At 35.0% G+C, this 24,049-nt stretch overlaps 1 protein-coding gene across 1 annotated transcript in view; it reads right to left on the reverse strand.

Annotated features, from left to right (window-relative positions):
* The window catches only part of LOC135834044 (protein lev-9-like), a 16,785-nt gene extending 7,841 nt beyond the window's left edge, over positions 1-8,944 (reverse strand). Inside the window, exons 1-5 of the mRNA XM_065347883.1 lie at positions 8,920-8,944; positions 7,667-7,846; positions 7,391-7,582; positions 2,299-2,475; positions 1,756-1,929 (exon numbers count right to left, since the gene is read on the reverse strand). Coding sequence (XP_065203955.1) covers positions 1,756-1,929; positions 2,299-2,475; positions 7,391-7,582; positions 7,667-7,846; positions 8,920-8,944 — 748 coding nt within the window. The remainder of the gene's footprint in view (positions 1-1,755; positions 1,930-2,298; positions 2,476-7,390; positions 7,583-7,666; positions 7,847-8,919) is intronic.
* Positions 8,945-24,049: the final 15,105 nt, after the last annotated feature.

Consider the following 24,049-nt stretch of genomic DNA (forward strand, 5'->3'; position numbering starts at 1 on the left):
AACTCATATTTTTATAGGCCTTTTGACACCTTTCTTTGAAAATCATGACCAAATTTTGAGTTCAAAATTCTATAAAAATGCTCAAAACAATTTTTGACAGAAATCTGACAAAACTTCTTTTGAGGAATTTTAACCCCAAAATTCGGTGATGATTTTCGTTTTTTTTTTTTTTAGAAATAGAAGCCATGAGGTCTGTCAGTGTTTGTGACAGACACTGCTTAAAACCAGTGTTTGTGACAACAGACACCGGTAAAAACCAGTTTTTGTGACAGACCCAGTTCAAAACCAGTGTTTGTGACAGACACAGTTTAACAGCATGTTTGTGACAGACACTGTTCAAAACCAGTGTTTGTGACAGACATGGTTCAAAACCAGTGTTTGAAACAGTGTCTGTCACAAACACTGGTTTTAAACAGTGTCTGTCACAAACAATGGTTTTGAACAGTGTCTGTCACAAACACTGGGTTTATGCAGTATCTGTCACAAACACTGGTTTCAAACAGTGTCTGTCACAAACACTGGTTTTGAACTGTGTTTGTCACAAACACTGGTTTTGAACCGTGTCTGTCACAAACACTGGTTTCGAAACTGTCTGTCAAAAACAGTGGTTTTCAACCGTGTCTGTCACAAACACTGGTTTTTAGCAGTGTCTGTCACAAACACTGGTTTTAAACAGTGTCTGTCACAAACACTGGAGTGAAACAGTGTCTGTGACAAACACTGGTTTTGAATAGTCCCTGTCACAAACACTGGTTTTGAACTGTGTCTGTCAGAAACATTGCTTTTAAACTGTGTTTGTCACAAACACAGGTTTTGAACCGTGTCTGTCACAACCACTGGTTTTAAACAGTGTCTGTCACCAACACTGGTTTTTAGCAGTGTCTGTCGCAGACACTGATTTTAAGCAGTGTCTGTCACAAACACTGACAGACCTCATGGCTTCTATTTCCAAAAAAAAAAAAAAAACTGAAAGTCATCACCGAATTTTGGGGTAAAAATTCCTCAAAAGAAGTTTCGTCTGATAGTTTCAATTTCCTCATTTTGACCAGACACTGGTTTTAAACAGTGTGTGTTTCAAATACTGGTTTTAAACAGTGTCTGTCACAAACACTGGTTTTATACAGTGTCTGTGACAAACACTGGTTTTTAGTAGTGTCTGTCACAAACACTGGTTTTAAGCAGTGTCTGTCGCAAACACTGGATTGAAATAGTGTCTGTGACAAACACTGGTTTTGAATAGTCCCTGTCACAAACACGGGTTTTGAACTGTGTGTCTGTCGCAAACACTGCTGTTAAGGATCAGGAGCTTAGAAGGTCACAACGTGGGAGAATGAAAAACTGTGTCCGTCACAAACACTGGTTTTTAGCAGTGTCTGTAACAAACACTGACAGACCTCATGGCTTCTATTTCCAAAAAAAAAAAAACCGAAAATCATCACCGAATTTTGGGGTTAAAATTCCTCAAAAGATGTTTTGTCAGATAGTTTTAATTTCCTCATTTTGACTAGTCTCATGACGTTTTTTTTTCAAAAAAAGCCAACTGAATTTTTAAAATTCCAAATAAATTCGATTCCTACTCGTAGAGCACTTTTTTTGCAATTGACCAGTTAGACTGTAACATTTACTCGTATCTGGAGAACCTCGAATTATTTTTTAAAATTCCTTTTTCACTTTACGAATGCAATTTTTCAATAACAAACCCACATTAGACAAATAATAATTAAGAGCACGAAAATGGATTCTCAAATGACTCACCTTGGCATTTAGGAGTAGCCGCCGTCCATTTCTTATCAGCTCCGCATCTTCGAGTCCGTTCTCCGACCAGCATATATCCGTACTTGCATTCGTACGATACAACCGAATTATACGACGTCGAGGTAAATATCGCCGTCCCAAATAGCGGATTTTCAGGTGTGGGGCACTGTACGGCTGTAACCACATTAGAACCAAACCCCCGCAAAAAGCAACAGTATTTTACAATGGAACTTTAACTAGTACTTAACAAAAGGGAGCTAATAAAAGCGAACGCGCGCCCAATTCCATAAACTTTTCCGCCTGCAGCTTGAACAGTTTACGAGTTTGAAACTGTTTGAGAATGGCGCGACGCGATGAGATATTTTTGAATGGCGGTAAAATTGAGATTTTTACGACCACTTGACGTCTCTCATTTACGCTGGCAATTGCTAGCTAGGCTCAGGATGGGATAATAGGATAATACGTAAATTACACGGGTAGGTTTTCTACATTAGGTAATAGGTAGGCACCAAATATTGGCTGATATTTGTTGTAGCAACTTACGCACGCAAGACGGTAATTCTTTGGGAGTCCAGAGGCCGTCTGATTGACATGTTCGCTCTGGTCTGCCTACCAGTTCGTATCCTTCTTCGCAGTGGTAGTTGACTCGACAGTTGAACGTGAAACAGTCGCCGGTGTGCCAGCCGTTGGAGATTTCATGGGGTGTACCGCATGTTCTGGCTGTAAAACACTGAGTTAGTTATCAAAAAGCAAAGGTGATAAGGTGGAGTGGTTTTAGGCTAATTTTTGGTCGTTTAATTCGAATTCGGGGTTCAATTTTTGCCATTCATAAGTCGAAAAAAATCACATTTTTGCTTCAAACCGTTGAAAATACGTAAGTGAATTTCCCAAATAGGATCGAACTTTAACGAGCTGCTACTTATCTACAGGAATGAATTTGACTAGCCAAAAAATCCAGTTTCAACTCGATACAGGAGGGAAAATATCTTTTGAAAAAAATTTCTTCATTAGAGGCGTCTCATATGTACCTATTAATCATATGGCACACAGTGGGCCACAGACCCCCCAAAAACGGCGATAAATCGGATTCAACCCTCATCGATGTGCAATATGTCGATTAATATGTTTTCGACATCGTAGAATTCGAATCTGCACTTATTTTTTTTGTAGGAGTGGGGGGTGAGGCGTGGGGAGTGGGAAAATTTCAAATTTTGCATATATTATCGTGTGATATATCGATTAATATGTTTTCAAGGTCGTAGAGTTCGAATCTGGAGTTATTTTTTTGGTAGGGGTGGGTGGTGAGGCGTGGGGAGGGGGGAATTTCAAATTTGGGGTATATTATTGTGTAATATGTCGATTGATATGTTTTCGAGGTTGTAGAGTTCGAATCTGGAGTTAGTTTCTTTGTAGAGGTGGAAGGTGAGGCGTGGGGAGGTGAAAAATTCCAAATTTACTTTTTGATGTTTTGTTATACCACTGATTTTCAAAGTTTACAGTTTTTTATATAAAATCAGAACACATTTTGGAACAAAATTCACATAATCGGGCAATATCGTGTGTTCTCTTATGCATAGTGATGTGTATTTAGGAGTGGAGTATACTATGTTTTGGCGATTTTTTGCACATAATTGCACATTTTCTCTGCAGGTTCATTTTTCTATTAAAAATACATCAATTTCTTTCTCAATTGCCGAAATATTGCAATTTTAAGATCAAAACATGATATACTCGATTCAATTTCGATTGAAATACATTATTTGAGACATAAAATGAATTTTTCAAATCAACGATATTAAGAACCTCAAAAACATTACAATCGACATATTAAACGATAATATAAGCAAAATTTGGAAGTTTTTACCTCTCCACGCCTCAGTTCCAACTCCTACTAAAAAAATAACTCCGGATTCGAACTCTACGACCCCGAAAACATATTAATCGATATATCACACGATAATATAAGCAACATTTGAAATTTTCTCGCTCCTCACGCCTCACCCCCCACTCCTACAAAAAAAATAAGTGCAGATTCGAATTCTACGATGTCGAAAACATATTAATCGACATATTGCACATCGATGAGGGTTGAATCCGAATTATCGCCGTTTTTGGGGGGTCTGTGGCCCACTGTGTGGCACCAAAGTCCAAATTGAAATTTGGATGGAAATGACTCCATTACTCAAAAAGGCAAACCATTAAGGTCAAAGCTGCAATGTGAGCATAGAAATACGAATTTTTGAGAAAACTGATTCCGATTCTGAGACTCGTTTGGATCCAAAAATTCAAATTTAGCCCCCAAGAAGGAGGCAGAGAAAATTGAGTGGGTACCTTCGAGGAGAGATTAGGGCCCAAAATCTCAAAAAATGCAACAAGATATCGAATTACAGGTTTTTTAAGACACTTATTCTGATTCTGAAATTTTTTTGACCCTAAAATCGAAATTGAGCCCCTTCCAGCGCCAGAAAAAATGAAGCCCAAAATTTGGAAAAATGCAATATGGGTATCAAATTAAGTATAGGTTTCTGAAGGCGCTTGATTTGGAAATCCATTTGACATCAAAATTAAAACTATGGCCTAAAATTTCAAAGAGACAATGGGTAACAAATTAGAGGTTAGCTAAGGCAAATTACTCGTATTCATATTTTTAAATCAATCCGACCTCAGAATAAAATTTGAGCTCTCGAGTGAGAAGGAATGGATCCAAAAAGGTCAGGAAATGAAACATTATGGTATCAACATAGTTGAACCCTTTTGTGAGAAGCTGAGAGCCCAAAATTTTAAAAAATGGAACGTGAGTGAAGTATCAAATTCGTTAAAGAAGCTGATTCTAATTCTATAAAATCAAAATTAAGCCCCTGAGAGAAGAGCTGAGGGCCCAAAATTTAAAAAAAATGCAACATATAAAGGTTTTCAAAGACTCCCATTCCAATTTTAAAATCCCTTCGCACTCAAAATGAAAATTGAGATCCTCAGAGGGAAGTGTAGAATCAAAAATTTCAAAAAATGCAACACGAAATCGTTTGACATCAAGAATGTTTCCAAAGCATTAGAAAGAATCTTGAGGAAAAAAGTTTTTAAAAATCGAGATGTAGGTTTTTGAATGCATTTAAGTATGCTGATTTCGAAATGTATTCAATTTCTTGGTAAATTACTGGTAAGTTATAGGTAATTTTCCGGTAATTTCCAGGTAATTTTCTGATAAATTACTGGTGCTTTCCTTGTAAATTACTGGTGCTTTCCTTGTAAATTACTGGTGATTTCCTGGCAAATCACTGGTAATTTCCTGGCAAATCACTGGTAATTTCCTGGCAAATTACTGGTAATTTCCCGACAAATTACTGGTAATTTCCCGACAAATTACTGGTAATTTCCTGACAAATTACTGGTAATTTCCTGGTAAATTATGAGTGATTTTCTTGGTAAATTACTGGTAATTTCCTGGCGAATTACTGATAGTTTCCTGGCAAATTACTGGTGATTTCCTGGTAAATTACTGGTGATTTCCTTGTAAATTACTGATAATTTCCTGGTAAATTACTGGTAATTTTCCGGTAAATTATCGGTGATTTCCTGGTAAATTATTGGTAACTTCCTGGCAAATTACTGGTAACTTTCTGGTAATTTAATTTCTTGGTAAATAACTGGTAATTTTTAGGTAAATTACTGGTGATTTCCTGGTAAATTATGAGTGATTTTCTTGGTAAATTACTGGTAATTTCCTGGTAATTTAATTTCTTGGTAAATTACTGGTAATTTTTAGGTAAATTACTGGTAATTTTCAGGTAAATTACTGGTAATTTTCAGGTAAATTACTGGTAATTTAATTTCTTGGTAAATTACTGGAAAGTTACTGGTGATTTCCTGGTAAATTACTGATAATATCCTGGTAAGTTACTGATAAATTACTGGTAATTTCCTGGCAAGTTACCAGTAATTTCTGGAGATCATAGGGTCCGAAATTCTGAAAAAAACTCATTATGGGTACTCGATTATAGGCTTGTAAAGATGCTGATGCTGATTCTGATTCTGATTCTGATTCTGAAATCCGTTTGATCCCAAAATCAAAATTGATCACTTCACTTCACTAGAAGAAAACTGGAGGCCCAAAACCTCGAAAAACGGAATATCATAATTATGAAATCCTGGATTTAAAAAAAAAACGCTACAGATTCTAATTTCAAAATCCATTTGACCTCAAGATCAAAAGTCGACCTCTCAGAGCAGGATTTTTGTAAAATGCATGGTACCGGTACCGGTATCGAATGATGGGGTTTTAAGTTTTAACCGTGCTTATTCTGAAATCCGTGTGATTTCAAAATCAAAATTTAGCATCGCAAACGGAGACCTGGCCCCAATTTTTGAAAATCCAATGAATTTGACCTCACACAGATTTCAGAACGGTATCAACGTTCTTAACCCTTTGGCAACCGCCGGGAAAAGGGTATCCCAGTGACCATAACAAAAAATCCCGCAGTTCCAGCTTGTAAGCGTTAAGGCAATGTAATTTGGTCCCACTGGTAGAGCAGTTCCACTGCCAGACCAGAATCATACCTACTTTAGTTCACCCTAGTTTACAAATATCCCGATAGATGGCGTAATTTTTCAAGTTTGATTTCACAACCAGTGGGACGTATACGTCCCACTAAGAATTCATAAAATACCAGTGGGACATATATGTCCCGATTTTTTCAAATTTCGGGTGGCCAGTGGAGCTCCAAGGAGAGGAGTAAAAAATTCTCCGACAGCTCAAATGCGTTTAGGAGAGTACTAGCAATTATTTTCTTGAAAAAAAAAATTGAAAATTCGAAAAAAACATAATTGGTTGCCAAAGGGTTAAACACCCAATTTTTGAAAGCATAGTTATTGCATTTTTGTCAAAATTTTGGAACAAAAGCCATCTTTTGAGACTATGGGAGAGGGGGGCTTCTTTTTGGTTTTAGGGTAAAATTGATTTCAAAATTAGAATCAATGCTCTCGAGAACCTATATTTTTAATAATACAAATATTAAGTAGGTACCTACTTTTTTATTTATAAAATTTTTTCAATTTTTGGTCAAAAATTATGATTGCAAAGTCAAAACTCGCAAAAAACGGAATTCAACAAGTCGAACTAAAACTAGGCAGTAGGTACTATTCTTTCTTGATTTTTTAAAGTTCAGAAAAATGAAAGAAAAAATCAATAAGTAAAACTTGGAATTTCAAGGAATAAGATAAATTAATGAATTTTTTGAATCAATTGAAAGTGATTTTGGCAAAGTCTTCATTAATGTTTATTTCATGATGTGTGCAATTTCAACCGTTAAAAAATATTTGAAAATTGGTGGAAGAACCTCATAAAAACAAAATTTTGAAGTTTGCTAAAACCTACTCTCAATTTGGTAATCCATGCTACTTATTTATGAAATTTGGTACATTTACAAGAGTGTTGATTTTGGCGTACTTTGACCTTCATTTTGAGCATTTTGAAAAATGGTCGATATTAGGCACCCAAAATTTCAAATTTCAATTTAGAGTCGTTGGAGAAAAAAAAGTCATAGAAAATATTTTCAAAATCTTGATGCCCAAGAGGCTGTTCATGATGGTATGTTTTAAAATATGTACTATCACTTTCATTCAAGTAGTAAATACTTACGCTCGCACGATATATCCGGCCCGAACCAAGAAGCAGTTCCTTCCACTGCCAGGCATTTGGCTGCAGGGAAACCATTGGTGACGTAACCAGTCGCACACTGGTATTGAATCGTCTCGTCCACATCGAAAGCATTTTGCTCAGGACGAGCATTATGACGGGCATTTCCAATCACTGGAGGTTTAGTGCAAAAACCTGGATAAAAAAATTTCAAACTCATTACAAATTGACCCATAAAAAAGCACAATCCAATCGTCGACAATTTTTAGCGATACTTACTGCTCTGTTTACAGGTAGGCGTGTTTCCTGACCAGGTGCCATCAGCTTGGCATGTCCTCTGCTTAGGTCCCACCAGGGTATAGCCGAGTTCGCAAGTATAATTCGCCTTATCACTAAACAACAACCCTCTCAAGGTAACCCGTCCGAAGCTAGGGCTGGCTAACTCTTCGCATTCTCTATCTAAAACGAAACATTCGACAAAAGGAGTAACGTGAGATATTCGTATTTAACAAATTATACTGCATAAACTTTTCCATTGCGTCGCATCGACGTGGATACCTGTAGAAAAACCCAAACACCCGAGACAAACTTCATTTAATCATCGCAGCCGTTTGAAAATGTCAATAAACGTTTGCGTTTGAGGTTTCAATAAGACGTTTACAACTTCCTTATCGTAACAAAATGGTCCCTTTCAAGTTGTTTAATCCTTCTTACCTCTTAAGAATAATCTTATCTAGCGCCAACACCGACGACGACGAGGAGGGGCGAATTACGCAACAAAATTGTCGATTTCAATTAACCGACCTTTTGAGTTGGTAATTTTAAATTGATTTCGTTGCGTTATTAACGCTCGAGACTGTATCGTTCTCTGGCTCGGCGAAAAAGGCGAATTTCATTAAATAATTTCCAATACGTCGGAATTAACGCTCGTACTGTCATTCTTAATTATCTTTCTACTTCGTTTTCGCGTTTTTCTTTTAACAACGATGAATTTTTAAAAGTTTACCAGCGCAGCAGCGTTGCATCGACGAGTTGTTTTTTCACCCTGTTTCTTCCGAAATTGAAAATTAATAAGCGCGAACCAACCAGCCAGACCGAGTCGCGACACGTTGCTGCCTTTTTTGCATCTCCTGTCTAGCGAGTTTCCATTATATAAAATCACTTTATCGTTGTTTCCAATAAATTAAAATTTCTTTTCGTCGTCAGCTTCGACAACGTAGCAACAAAGTTTTCGATTTATGGCTCATTTACGGCGAAAAGATTATGCAACTTTGCTAACATCATAATTACAAACACCAAAGTTGAAAAAAAAAATCCTACCTCGATAGTTCTCCCTTTGGTGCAAAAATCCCAAAGCTCTTAGGAAGAAAAAAAATATAATCAAATCGCTCAATTTTTTCAACAAGAATTTCCACGAGACATATATAAATTCCCTCGTAGTTGTGAAAGGTACCTATTTTCTATAATACGTTTTTCCCCCTTATCGAGAAGCACCTTTTTCTAAACAATTTCTGACCCAGTTAAAAAGGTACCAATAGTATACGTTGGTTTACCCATACGTCAGTCAGTTTTGTTGTATCTTGGTAACGTAAACTTATTTCAGTTTTTGACCGAAAACTCGCCACTCGCCACTCGCATCATTCATCTTTGGTAATAAAAACTGTCCGGTGCGGTGTACTCCTTATTCGTTCGTCTACACCATAAATGCAAATCGACCATGCATATACATAGGTAGGTAAAGGTATACCTTATGTCATTCGCACAAGAGTCTTTCTACATCTTGGAAAATTTATCACACCAACAAATTTCTCCTAATTTTAATGTATTCGCTAAATTTCTCATTTCAACTCGTGAACCTTCGCGATAACTTACAAATTGCACGAAAATTAGAAAAGTTTCAATATCGAAAGTTTTCATCTCACTTTTTCTTTCGCGTAGGTATTTGCTATTTGAAACTTTTTTTTGTGTTCGCGTGAGCAAGCCATACGAGGGGATTTTTTTTCTAATTTCGTTCGTTCTATTCTTCAATTACATCGAATATTTGCAAAAAGAAAAAAGAAAAGGCGAAGGAAACAAAAAAAGAAAAGACCTACGAAAAAATCTCTCACCTTTTTTTTAGAATAAGGATACCTGGTCATTTCGTGTTGTTTCGATAACAGTGTTTAGGTTTCGAGATTTTCTTCACAAAGAACAACTACGCAGCAACTTGGAAAATTACTAATAGTTGGTCTTCAGCCATCAGGCCAAAAAATGAACAAAAGGGGAGGCGAGTGAATAATTAGTTTATCTTCATGATCCCTAGTTGCATTCGATTTCAGAAATAAAATAATGTTTGATAAATAGGTAGGTACCTATTTCACAGATTTGAATCTGAAAATTGTTCTTTCTCCTCAAAAATCACCACTTTTCACAACATTCCTAAAAAATACTGTTTTCCTTTTGGAAGAGTTGAAATGAAGATATTAGATATTCACATCCCACCGGTTTATTTCATGTGAAAAAATAATGAAACCGTTGAAAATTTGGCGTCGATGCTTGGTATTTTGTGGGGGGGGAGAGGAGGGGTTGATCTTTTAAACACTTGATCAAAAATTTGAAAGTGAACTTTATCATGTTTTGTTCAAGATGAGTAAGTTGACCCTAAAACATTAAGCAATCATGGTTTCAAATGGTTTCCTCATCAGAAGCAGACCTACATAATTTTGAAAGTGGATTTCAAGGTCGTCAAAAAATTTGAAAAAATCGAGGTTATTGCTTTCAAGTACCTATATACCTACACAGAAACTTCCATCGTGATACCAAGTTTCAAGATTTCAAGTTACTTGATCGGTTTTGAAGCAGCCAGAGATAGCGAAAAACTTCTGAAAATCACGTTTCGTGGACCTCTCGAACAAAAATCGATTTGTTTGTGATTTTAGATCTCATTTGATCAGTCATGTTCGAAATGGAAAAATCAATTTTAGCTTCAAGCAATGCACAAAATATATGTATGCCAGCTTCCTGATCAAAAATCGATCACAATCGGAAATCGATTATCGAATTCCAAAATTTAATTCATTTGTGATTTTCGATTTCATCTAATCGAATATGTCCAAAATGAAAAAAATTATCTTAACCTCAAAAATATACTTCCGGAACAAAAATCGATTATAATCCAAAATCGATTATCGAATTCCAAAAATCGATTTTTTTTCTCATATCAATAACATATTATTTTATTTAAAACAAAAAAATCAATTCCAGCTCCCAAAAAACCCTTTTGGATGGCAAATCGATTAATCGAATCATAATCAATTCATGAATCGATTATCGAATTCCAAAATTTGATTCATTTGCGATTTTCGATTTCATCTGATCGAATATGTCCGAAACGAAAAAAATTATTATAATTATAACCTCAAGAATGTACTTCCGGAACAAAAATCGATCGTAATCCTAAATCGATTATCGAATTCCAAAAATCGATTCATGAGTAATTTTTGTTGTCATATCATCAACATAATTATTTTGTTTAAAACAAAAAAATCAATTTCAGGACCAAAAACCCTTTTGAATAACAAATCGATTAATCGAATCATAATCGATTCATGAGCAATTTTCAATCTCATATCATTGAACAAATTCGAAATGAAAAACCAATTTCAGCCTTAAAAACGGACTTGCGGACCAAAAGTCGATCGTGATCGATAATCGATTAATCGAACCGCCAAAATCGATTTATTAGTGATATTCGATTTTGATATAAGGCAATCAAAACTGTACGAAATAAAAAATAAATTTTCGCCTCAAAAATTGGCTTTCAAAACCAAAAATTGACCATGGTCGAAAATTGAAAAAAATAATATTAACCTCAAAAATATATCTACTTCCGGATCAAAAATCGATTATCGAATTCCAGAAATGTATTCATGAGCGATTTTTCTTCTCATATTATCAATATATTTCGTTCAAAACAAAAATCGATCTCAGCCCCAAAAAGCCCTTTTGAATAACAAATCGATTAATCGAATCTTAATCGATTCATATGAGTGATTTTCGATCTCATATCATTGAACAATTAATTCGAAATGAAAAACCAATTTCAGCCTTAAAAACGAACTTGCGGACCAAAAGTCGATCTTGATCGATAATCGATAATCGATAAATCGAAACCGCCAAAATCGATTTATTAGCGATATTCGATTTTGATATAAGGCAATCAAAACTGTACGAAATAAAAAATAAATTTTCGCTTCAAAAATTGCCTTTCAATATCAAAATTTGATCATAATCGAAAATCGATTAATCGAATCCCAAAAATCGATTCATTGCAATTTTCGAAACAGGTTCACTAGTTCGGAAATAAATTTAATTCAATTATTTTAGCCTCAAAAATAAACCTCCTGAAATCGATTATCGATTAAAAATCATTTCATTTGATCGACGATCATGTTCGAAATCATAACTATTTTGTTTACTTCGACAAAAATTACGTTTTTCTTTGAGCCTTTGAATTGATTCTTGTGAGTCTGTGAGGAGTACCACAATCCTCTCTTCTCTCCTTCCCCTCCTTCTATACCAACACTGATCACAAGTTGAATGAAAATATGCCAATGTCAAAACTGCATCCAGGAGAGTACCATTTCTAGGAAATTTATCACAATATTTTGTCAAATTCTGTTCTAAGAAACACTATTCAAATTTTGTCACGTCATTATTGATACTTTTGAGCTTAGGCATTGCTTTAAAAGTTTCGCAATTGCGTAAAAATTCAATCTCTCGATTCAAAAACCGTCCAAATTGTTATCCTTTCAGTGTAACAGGCACGTAAAAAAAACACAATCGAGTGATCTTTTCGCTCAACTCGACGGAAAAAATCCTCCCACGCCACATTTATTCATTTTCCACTTCCATAGAGAATACTTAATCGACTCGTGTTAAATCTGGCATTTCATTATAATTCATTTTGCTCGCGAATTAGCATATTTTTCAGTCAAAAACACCCCTCTCTATGACAAAACCTCGCGTACTTCTCTCAACAGGAATTTGCAAATTCACGTTCGACGATATCGAAAATATTTTGTTCATCGCTAACGAATAAACATTTTTGCAGGGTGAAAAAAAACTCGAGCTAACGAATTTTTCACATAACTGCGGAGGCGAACGTTATCTGGAGATTTTTTCGTTGACCGAAGGATGCGAAACGAAGGGAAGGGTGTGCCATTGTCTGCGCCACGTAAAATTTTAACGAACGTTTGGGAAATGAAATAGCCTTGAGTGTTGGCATCAACGAGTGTTTTGGGAGACAAGGTTGAAGAAATTTTGCTATTAATGGAATTTTCCTTCAGACAATCTTCAATCTGGACGTCAGATCTGAGAAAAAATTATGGTAATTTTTCTGCTTGTTGAATGAAAGCTTACGAATTACGATATTCGATAGTCGAGTCGGTTTCTAAGTAAATTGTTATGTTTGCGGTGGTCGGGCTGGCCCAAGTTGGGTGCGGTACTGAAACTGATGCGACAGAGTCGTAAAAATGTTCCGGTAGTAAATAAAAATTTTCTTCGGCGATGTGATAAAACGGAATGAAATTTCGTACTCGGTTGTCGAAATAGACTCATGGCTCGTTTCAATTCGTCTACAAAATACGAGTACTTATACTCGTACGAATGTTTCGAAAAAACGTGAAATTGTACGATGCATCGTAGAGAGTTAAGGAGTAAAAATACGGATGTTTTGGTAAAATCATATAAGTCGACAATACACGTACGATATATAGACACGTGTTTGCAGGAAACCATGCAGAAAGGGGAGGTAAAATATACACGAAGCTCCGCGCAGCGAAAAAAAAATTAATTTAATAATTAAATTTAATTAAGTGTCGAAAATTATTAGCGCAGTGTGCATCTCGGCAGCTCCGATTCTTGGGCTGTGAACCATTTTGTAATCTTGTTTTAATAAATTCGTTTGGAAGTCGGCGAAAGTTTCGGAAAGCGAGCTTTAAAAGTTAATAAAATTTGCTGCCACTTAAGGAAATCGTGTCGACGCGAACAGTTTCTGGCTTTTTCATTTTATTAACTTCGTTATTTTTTGCTGGCTTGTTTCCTTTCTCGCTATGTGTTTCTTTTCTTCCACTTGCTCGTGCTCTGTTCGAAATGCGGCGCAGGGGAGGAATTTTTTATTCCGGAGAGGCCGTCGACGTTAGTACAATTATTATTTTCGAATAAAGACAGTTTTAAAAGGGAAAACATCAAGTTTTATTTCGCTCGGTGAAAAATCTTTTATTAATAATATTAGCGAGTTAATTACGCGCGAAAACGTGAAAACGTTTAAGGAACGAAGAGAGGGTATAGAATTTCACGTATTTTGAAATTCGCGCCAGATACTGTACCTATCCTTTTTTACGCTACTTTACTACGTAAAAGAATATTCCAGCGGAGCGGTTAGGCGAAATATATTTTTAAAATATGTCAGAATATTTTTCATGTACTCTCTCATCACAGTCGATTATTCAATGTAAATATACGGTGGGGTTTTCCTCACTTGAAACAACGCAAACGCCTCATATACCTACTCGTACAAGTTTATATACACAGGCAACTTTTTGTGTACCAAAGTAGGTACCTTACTTACGTACGTGTATCTCGTAACATGATATACTCATACATCTCTACTAAAAGAGCGATACGTTCGGGCAACTTATTTCACATCAGAGATGTACATTTGCCAGAATCCCCTTTTCGTAGATTAGGCAACTTATTTTACGCGAATGTGAAATAAATTGCATACACTTCGCCGAAAATCACCCTTTCAAGAATTCGGATAGGAAATTGTTTTAGCCTTACGATTGCACTACCTATGTATGGTATACTCGTACTTTGCTCCTGAGATATGTAATGTATATTCTTCACAAATGTTTCTCATGGAAGGGAGTACCTATCTTTTTGTGAATGTGGCGTGGGTCTATATGGTGTATCGGGTTGTATGTACACTGGGGAAATCACCTTTGTGGGGATAGATAAGCAATTAATTTGGATGCTATGTTTAGTTTAACAGATAAGTATCTAGCATTTAATAATGAGAACCCAACAATGTAAATAAAAATGACTAAGTGTCATTACATTGATCGTTGATTGTTCGGTTGATTCGAGAAAATCAACTCTCTTACTCAGAATATCATCGTGAGTACTAATAATTTTGATTTACATGACTATCACTAATTTGACATGCAATTTATAAAATTAAAGACAGGGAGGGGGCAGATCAAATTTTTCTTAGCAAGAACCATCACTTTCTGGATAACAAGTTAGCATCTCCCAAAGGGGAGATAGATCCTTGAAGATCAAAAGCCTTACAAAAATGGAACATTCGGCTCTTTTTTTTTGTTCAAAAAACACATTTTAAATTTCGATTAATCATAAATTCCGATTTCGACCTTCTGATTGCACGAACTATCTTTTCTTCTGTTTTGCGACTGTCAATTAAAATTATTATACAACGTCCTCTAGCGAAGAAAGTTATCATAGGTAATTAGGTATGTCCTGTTCAGTACATATCTCTAGAAAAAAAAAATTATTTTGGGCGAAGTTTGTTCTTCTCAACAATTAATATGTGATTTTTTGAACAAATTAGTAAATATAAACAATTAACTTACTTATTACCAAGTTCTGTTACCCTCATGGCAAAAATTTGAACTCACCTGAAACAAAAAACCAAAGTAAAAATTCGATTAGTGACTTGAGAATAGCTTCCGAAGATGCATAATTCAAAAGGTACAAGTAAATCAAAGAAAACTCTTTAAGAAAACAATAAAATATCTCTATATCAAGCACACCTCAACAAGGCAATGTCTCAGAAAACTAGAAATATTAATATTCTAAGTAATTGTGCTCCAGGCGCAGAAACCGGTACGTCAATTGAGGGTGGAAATTGGTTGACAATGAATAATAATACATAAGTTAATTATTTAATGAGTGAACAATTCCCCATTTTTTAATTTGGTCTCAAGTCCAAAAAAATGTGCTAGGATTTTCTCAAAGCCTAGAAATTTTTTTTTAATGTAATGAAAAGTATATCTTTTCAATTCTTAATTTCTCCATCAAAATTGTTCCAAATAAAATAACCTATTTTTTCAGTAAAAAAAAATTTCCCCTTACTTGAAGCAGCGTTATAGTCTCTTATACCTATAAAACCAACGTCTTCCAAGTTGAAAACAAAAAAATCAAAAAAATGACACGAGCAAAGTTTTTAATAAGTTTCCTTACCTAGGTACTTTCAAAAATAAATAAAAACGACAAAAAATTTCCAAAGTCGCCCCCAGTAACGGGATGTTTTGAAAATTCTCAATTTTTGTGTCAGAATCATTCCCTCTCTTTAATGGTTTAATCTCTCAAACAATGTCATGCCACCAGAAAAAAGTCAAATATTTCTGTTGCATTTGAGAAAGAAGTACAAGAGAATAACATTGTTTGGGCGACCGATGGAAGGTTTTCATTGAAAAAGGAGGCAGATCATTTAGAAAGGTTTTGACTCAAAAATAGATAATTTCCGAAAAATTCATTTCACATCTTACAAAAAAATAATACTTACTTTTTTTGGATTTTTTCAAATTTTTAAATTTTTTGGGGGGGGAGGGGAGAGGGGGATTCTAAACCATTCCAACGTATAAATCGGTAACGAACAAAGATGTCTTCTATTTCAGATCGTCTATTTTTTTTTCAAAATGAGGGGCTCTGTACATCAGAAGGACCAATTACTTGAAGAATATGGTCACCGGTGTTCGTCAGATAAATTCTGACAATACATAGAGATTTTAAAATAATCGTCATTTTTTTTCTTCAACTTTTTGGATTTTTTGACCAAGGAGGGTCTTTGTGCAAGAAACCCGACAGTTGTTTGAGATCTCAGGGAGTTTTTTTCTTTCAAAAAAGAAAGAAAAGGGACTTGTTTAGAATCATTCTACAAAAATAATCCTCAAAAGTTCAAACTGGTCTAAATCTGGATTTCAAAAAATTCAACAAGGATAAAAAAAAACGAAATTGGGCAACTCAAATACGTACTTGGGGCATGATGGTGTATTTTTGGATACTCTATCGAGTTATCTTTGATGGGTTTAAAAATTTTTCTGCGTGTTGAGATATTTTTCTCGCGAGAAAAAACCATCAAATAATGACTTTGAACAGGCAAAAATTGATTTTGAAAAATTTAGCTTCAATTGATTGAAGGGATTCTAAACTCAAAGACAGTAAATCAAAGTTCAAAGGAGCCGAATTGTAATTTTTCCAAAGCCGTAAAATCCAAAAATCCACAAGATGTTCCAAAATGGCTCGAAACTACCAACAATCGTTCTACTTTCTACCCCTTTGTGGTGCGATTTCATCTTTCACCACAAAGAATGCCCGAATTTGAATTGAAGGGCTAATGGTGAAAACCACCTTAGTCATTTTTTTGTTCACACAACTTTAAACTTTTTTTTTTCATATTTCATCAATTTTAAAAGGAAAAATTAGTATGGTAATGCATTCTGGGATAGTTGAAGATGTTTTTTAAATGCTTGACCATAAAGTTTTTACATTACCATTGAAGTAGGACAACAACGTTTTCATTTTATTTGTACAAAAATCACTTCTGACTAAGGCGACTTTCACCATTAGCCCTTCAATTTTCAAAAATTTGTCAAAAATAGAAAGAAGGCTCCAAAATACACCACCAGCAAAAATTTCAGTGGATCAAATTTCTTTTTAGATTTTTAGCAACTCCAAATTTGGTTTGTTTCTCTCATTTAAAAAATCAAAATTCATTCAAACTGACATAAAAATCTGAAACTTGGTTTGCACTTTGTTATCGACTTCTCGAGTTGATCGGTGATGGTTTCAAACTGTCCTGGAACCTCCAGTGTTTTATTTTTTGAAGGAAATTTTTGATTTGAACAGGCATAGCACAAAAACAAATCTGAAAATATGCGTCTAAATTAATTGAAAGGGTCACATACATGGTAACCCAGAGTTCATAGACTAACTCTACTAACAACGTTTTTTCGAAAACCGAAGGATTCAAAAATCTGCTAGAGACTTCAGAGCGGTATGAAACTATCGTCAGTCGACGAACCTCGAATATAGGTATGATACTCGTACAAACCAAATTTCAGCGTTTCGTCTCAATTTTGATCAAATTTTGATTTTTTTTTGCATGAGAGATGGGCCAAATTCAAATTTTTAAAAATTCGTTAAAAATCGAAAAATGAATTTTAGCACCTGGAATTTTTGCTGATAGTGTATTTTGGGGTCCTCATTTGATTTCCCTTCGTTTGGTTAAAAAATATTTCTGCCACACTACCCTTCTAACAAGTGAACCCTCCCACATGATAATCTCCGATTTTAATGAAACTTGAACTAGTGGAAATAGGACCTCAAAAACCCCCCATCCCCCAATTTTCAGCTGCTGAAGTTGATTTTTCGATTTTTTGCGAGCGTTCGAACTTTGTGTATTTTTTATTAATTTTTCTCATATTAAAAAAAATCGATTTCTGATGATAATTCCAGATTTGGCCGACGGTAGTACTTATCGATTAGGTATCAAGCATAGACCCTTTGGCCAAAATTTCAGCTGCTGAAATTCATGTAGTGGGGAGAAACGGTTATTTTTCACATTCACAGATAACATAAATGAGAAAAAACAGTAAAAAATCCTGTTTTATGAACAGATGGCCGGATCCGGCTAATGATGGTATGAGTCCATTTGGTATTCGGCACAGACTGTTCGACCAAAATTTGAGCCCCTGAAGTTCATTAGATGAGCTTAACTTACTGATTTTTCAAATTTTCAATGTCATTTATAAATCACCAGATGGACAAAAAATTCGATTTCTGATGATAATTTCTGATCCGGCTGGCGATAGTATTAGTCGATTAGGAATCAAGCATAGACCTTTCAGCCAAAATTTCAGCTGTTGAAGTTCATGTGGTGTGGAGAAACGGTCATTTTTCGAATTTACAGAACAACTTTACCTGTGTACACGAAACTTCAAACGCTCGTCAAAAATCGAAAAATCAACTTCAGCAGCTGAAAATTGGGGGATGGGGGGTTTTTTGAGGTCTTCTTTCCACCAGTTTAAGTTTCATTCAAATCGGAGATTATCGTGTGGGAGGGTTCCCTTGTAAGTCATTTTTGTGTATCTTAGACAGCTTTAAACTAATTCTTCTAAAACTGTATATTGAAACAGACGTATTTGAGATTTGATGATCCTCAATTTTTTTCCAATTTTTTTTGGCCACAATAATAGTCCTAAACTTTATACTCTCTAAATTTGAAAGTTCAAAAAAAATCACCAAGTCATTAGGTGTAAATTTTAGAAAAAACTCAAAAAAATATGTACTTTAATAAGTACGAGTACGTATATTCTTTTTGCAAATGTTTCGCAGAAATAATACTTTTTACAGAATTTATGAGCATTGGCTTCTATTATATTATCATCTCGTCTTAAAAATTGTTTTTGAAAAGCAGTTAATCTTGGAATGCAATAATAATAATGTTTGTAGTTTCATAATAGAATCTAATAATACTCATACTTCAATCCTTGATTACCTATAAGTAAGTATAAATTATTACAGCAAATGAAAAATGAAACACTACACAACCATATAAATCTTCCTATCGATAAAAAAAAGAGCAAAAAAACATATTCGACAATCATTTGGCATACACGCGGAAGCTGAAAAAAAAAGGGTAAAGGAACACAACGCAGCTGGTACCTGTTGATGGAACCTATACAAGTATCAAGACGAAACGAGTGTAGAAGGGAGCTGTATATACAGACGAAAGAGATCGGTAAAGAAAAGAAAGAAAGCTCGACTGCACAAAAATATTCTATTCAATCAAGTTGGTAAAATGAATATCTGCAGAGAAAAAAAATACTTACCAGTTCGGGAGCATATTGTAATTGTATTGTATACGCGAGAGAGTGTTTCGAATTTATACGTATACGAAAGACGAGTTACCCTGGCATGGTTTTCTTCCATATCGGAATAAAAATTTTCATCAGTTTTTCCACATGTACCGTGTACATATTTTTGAGTCCCGGCAGAGGAGCGGAGGAGTGGGAGGGACGGGGGAGTTGGTGAATTTTCCAACATTATCGTATTTCTTTCGTCGACGACGCGTGAATAATTTTTTCTTCAATTCGACTTTCGAATAATTTCTGAAGCGAATAGAGAAACATATTATTCACAATTGATTAAGCCAACGTAACATTTAAGCTTTAGTTTTCTTCACAGAGAGAGAAAGAGAACGAAAAACTCCAACTCGACTCGGCAACGGCAGCTTGTCAGAAACAGGCGCTAAACAATTTCGTATTATTAAAGTGATATCGCGTGTTTCGAAACAAACGAAAAAAATATATATAAGAAGAGAAAAAAAACGCGAAATGCAGGAAGTTGAGAAGAAGAGAAAAAAAACAATCCGGAGTTGAACGCTAAGGACGCAAATAGAGCAGCACAAAATAAGTGTAAGTAGCAATGGTCATTTTGAAAATCTAGATAACTTTCCGCATGGGTGCAATTTTATTCGGTGCTGGATACGTAGCCGTAGTAAAATATGGAATTCTTTTGTTTCTCAAGAATTAAAATGCCAGCCTTGGTCTTATTCTTGGAGCGAATTTTCATTTTAACGGTACATTTGTACGATTAACTTTTTACTTGTAACGATATACTACTCTCGTAATATACAACTAAGGTAGGTAGCTCTCTAGCTATATAATATTGTAAAGGTATGGTACGTGAACGGAGTTATTTTATTATAGCCTTTTTTTCCTCCCTTAGAAGCCCAGATTGTGTACAGGGGTAGAGTCAAAGGGAGGGGACACTTTAAAACGATAAATCATTTTAACAATTTTTAATTTGAATGTTTCCGACCAGAAAACTGTCAACAATTATCGATACGCTCGATCGATTTGACTCGTCAGAGCGTGAAATTTATAACTAAATGACACATTGTTAACGAGATAATTCTGTCATCGATTCTCACCCTGCGTATACATTTTTTCCATTATTTACGTATACTTAATTATTCGCTGGAACACGTGACGTGAATCAGATTTCGAAACAAAAAACTAGAGGGGAAAAAAACACAGAGGCAGCAAGAACATTCGCAAACGAGCTTATCGTACAGATAACTTTGTTACCGGATACTTCAACTTTTTAACATTTACCATGCTGAATTTATAATTGAAATAAAGATGGCGCGATGCTTAATTCAACATTGGTGAAATTCTATCTCTATAAACCGAATAGTTTTTACAGATTTGTGTCACATCATCGTCTAGAAAGCTTTTCCATTGCACGACGAGTTCTTCTCGCAGATTTTCTCTACACGCACATATCGTGATTATTGCTTTTTAATGGCGGCCAAAATTGCAAAAATAGCATATTTGTGGCTCTCGCTAGACGAGAATATTGTTTCGTTATTTCGCATTCTGTAAGAGTATAATATCTCTCGGTAGAATATTCTTATCCATTTGCATATTTCGCATTTTTTACGCCATTCGTAGCGATTTCCTACGACGCATATTTCCAAATCGCACAAAGATTTTTTTCATCTTTATTTTCGTCGAATTAAGATATGAAAAAAATTTTCCCCTTGTGGACCTTTTTTTCTTCTTCATATTTTTCTCCCTTATCGGTGCGTTCCAATCTAATGAATTTTTTCTCGACTCGAGGAGTCAGCCCACAGAAGAAAGAAACCAAAATAATGAAATCTTTTATTATGTAAAACGCTGATAATTTTAGCCTCGAAGCGATCATATCAGCGTCAAAAAAGTTCTTCTGTTCTGAGATTATTATATTTTTTTGTAAATGATACGGTGATCGAGAAAAGGTAGGGTACTATAGGCAATATTGTATAGGTACCGACTGTTTCGATGATTTTAGTAAGTAGGCGTACGGTTTAGCATTAATGGAAGGTGTTTTGCATAATCGCAGATTTGCAAGGGTATTGTTTTACCAGTTAGATTATGGTGGTCAGTCAGCGGATGGAAAATTTGTTACTTTTCACCATCGTCGGCTGGGTTTTGAAAGAAAAACAAGAGTAGAATAGATGACCTTTCGTGTTATTTTAGTTGCTTTAATGAATTTATCATGACTCGTGAGAGGAAGCGGGTGAAGGAGTGGCGTTCGAGAATTAATTTGCCACACTCCAGAAAATTCCATAGATAGGTAGGTAAGTGGTATAGATGCAACTCGCAGAAAGCTAATGAAAATTTGAATCTTCAATGGAAATTTCAGTTTTCCAAGAAACGCCATAAAACCTGTTGAAATTTTCATTGGAGGCTCCAAAACGACTTGAAATCCACCTGCAGTTGACTTCGTAGCGTATTGAAATTAGTTTGCAGAATGAATTTCAGCTTTCCAACTCCATTTGATGAAATTTTGTGGGAATTTTAAGTTTCAAAAATCTGCTGGACGCTCCAAAACTCCTCAAAACTGTATGAAACAGTTTCCAATCAATTTGGCAGGTTGAAAATAGCATATATCCCAAATTTCAGCTTTCTAGGTCAATTTGGTAAAATTTTGATTTTTTCCCTCATTTTTGGCCTAAAGATTTTCAAAAATTTACCAAAAATCGAAAAAGGCACTTTAGCAGAAATTTTGACAGGTGATGAATTTTTGCCACCTCTTTCGATCTACCTTCGTACGTTTTAAGAAATTTTGTGCAAATCCTAGGTTGGAACGCAAAATCTGCGATTTCGGCTGACTTGTCAATCAAAATGGCCACCATTTTGTAAGTAGGGCCACTTCTTTTTTCTTTTTTTGAGGACAAGGGCTGGGGTATAAATGTTCCTCAGGACTCTCCTTTAAAGAAAAAAACTGTTCCGGAGGATCTTCGGGGGAGGGGTGCAGCAGATCCTTATACGCCGCCCCCCCCACTATATAAAATTACAGGAGTTTTAGGGTTCAGAATTATAGCAGTAATAGAAATCCAGATTTTTAATCAGAAATCATTCAAGGGGATTATACATAAGTATGAATGGTTCGAAAACTTCTGATTTGAGATAACGAATGCCTGATGCCCCAAAAAATTGACTGGTGGTCAAAATAATGAGTTGTATTGCGTATAGACCCAAGATCATGGCTCTTTTCTCTCTAATTAGACAAGAAAAAAATTTTATCCGCGTTTTCTATCAAGAAAATTATAAGCATTTTGACATTGCAGAAAAAAAATTGAAATTTTTTTACAGTAATTTTGTATTTACTTGCAATCACTACAGTTTTTTGGTATGCTCTTCCAAATAAGAAGGGCCATTTTTGAGAATTTTATAAGAATTTTCAATCCGTTCTTTCATATTTGTATATCAATTGCAAGTGTTTGATAAAAAAATGATATTAAATAAAATTTTAGTATTGAAGTAACATAAAATTTCAGTATTCAGTTCAGCATTCAGTTCAGTTCAGTGTTAAGGTCAGTTCACGTTACTGATTTAAATAGTGTGTGTTTCAAACACAGGTTCTAACTTGAGTCTGAATACAACCACTGTTTGAAGCAAGTGTCTGTTTCAAACACTGGTCCTAACTTGGGTCTGAACACACCCACTGATTGAAACAGTGTTTGTTTCAAACACTGGTCCTAAATTGGGTCTGAAAACGTCCACTGATTTAAACAGTGTCTGGCCAAACCACAAGTACTCACTTGGGTCTGAACACACCCACTGATTTGATCAGGAGTAAAAGCATGTGTAGTGTATAGAGAATTGTGGTAGATCTAAGTTGGTATCACTGTTCAACATGGCAGTATTTATGTGCGGATGATGTTATTACATTTGGAGACGAGGAAAATGTTTTAAATATTTCTTTTTTACAAAAAAAATTGCGTTCATAAACAAGACACCAGACAACGGCTCCTAGATGCAAAAATAAGCAGCCAAAGACACCCACATATGAAGAGATGCCTTTTGCTGGCTTCATTCCACCACATTTTCAGACAAATACCTTTACTACACAAAACGAATTTCAAATTTTCGTTTCGCAGAATTCTCTCTGCAATCTGAAGAATGGCGTTATTATAAACAATGGTTTGACTAGAAATTAATCTACAAGGACTAGATGACGAAATTGATGCGAAGTGCATTTTACTACAGTGGTTGCCGCTTAATGTGGTCAGGTTGGGACGGAGTGGTTGCTATTCTATTAACCGAACTATTACAATAAACAAAAAATTTTAAAAAGACGATTTATTAAACTTGCATGCTGTACATTTAATAATGGTACCTAAAAATGTATAAAAAGGTGGCAAATTTTGGGTGAAAAACAAGAATAACAATTTTTAGCAAAAAACAGAACTTTATTTGCAAAAAAATGGTACTTTTCGCCAATTTCTGAAAAATATGCGAGGCTTTTGATCATTTTTGGAAAAAAGTGAAAATCCTTAGCAATACTATTGGGAGAATTTATTCAAAAATCAAAATTGTCGCAATTAAGGGAATTATTGGCAAAGAAATGACACTTTTTCGTAAGTTTTTTTGAAAAATGAGATTTTTTGCATTTTTTTAGGTAAAAGAACGACACTTTTTTTTGCGACTTTTGGCGATGAAAATCATTCAACCTACTGGTAAAAACTCTCTAGATTAAAATTCACCTCACACTCTGATAATGCAAGCCTTTTGAACAATTTTACCAAAAAGCAAGACTTTTTTGCAA

This window comes from Planococcus citri, chromosome 2 (genome assembly GCF_950023065.1).
Source record: "Planococcus citri chromosome 2, ihPlaCitr1.1, whole genome shotgun sequence".
NCBI classification, from domain to species: domain Eukaryota; kingdom Metazoa; phylum Arthropoda; class Insecta; order Hemiptera; family Pseudococcidae; genus Planococcus; species Planococcus citri.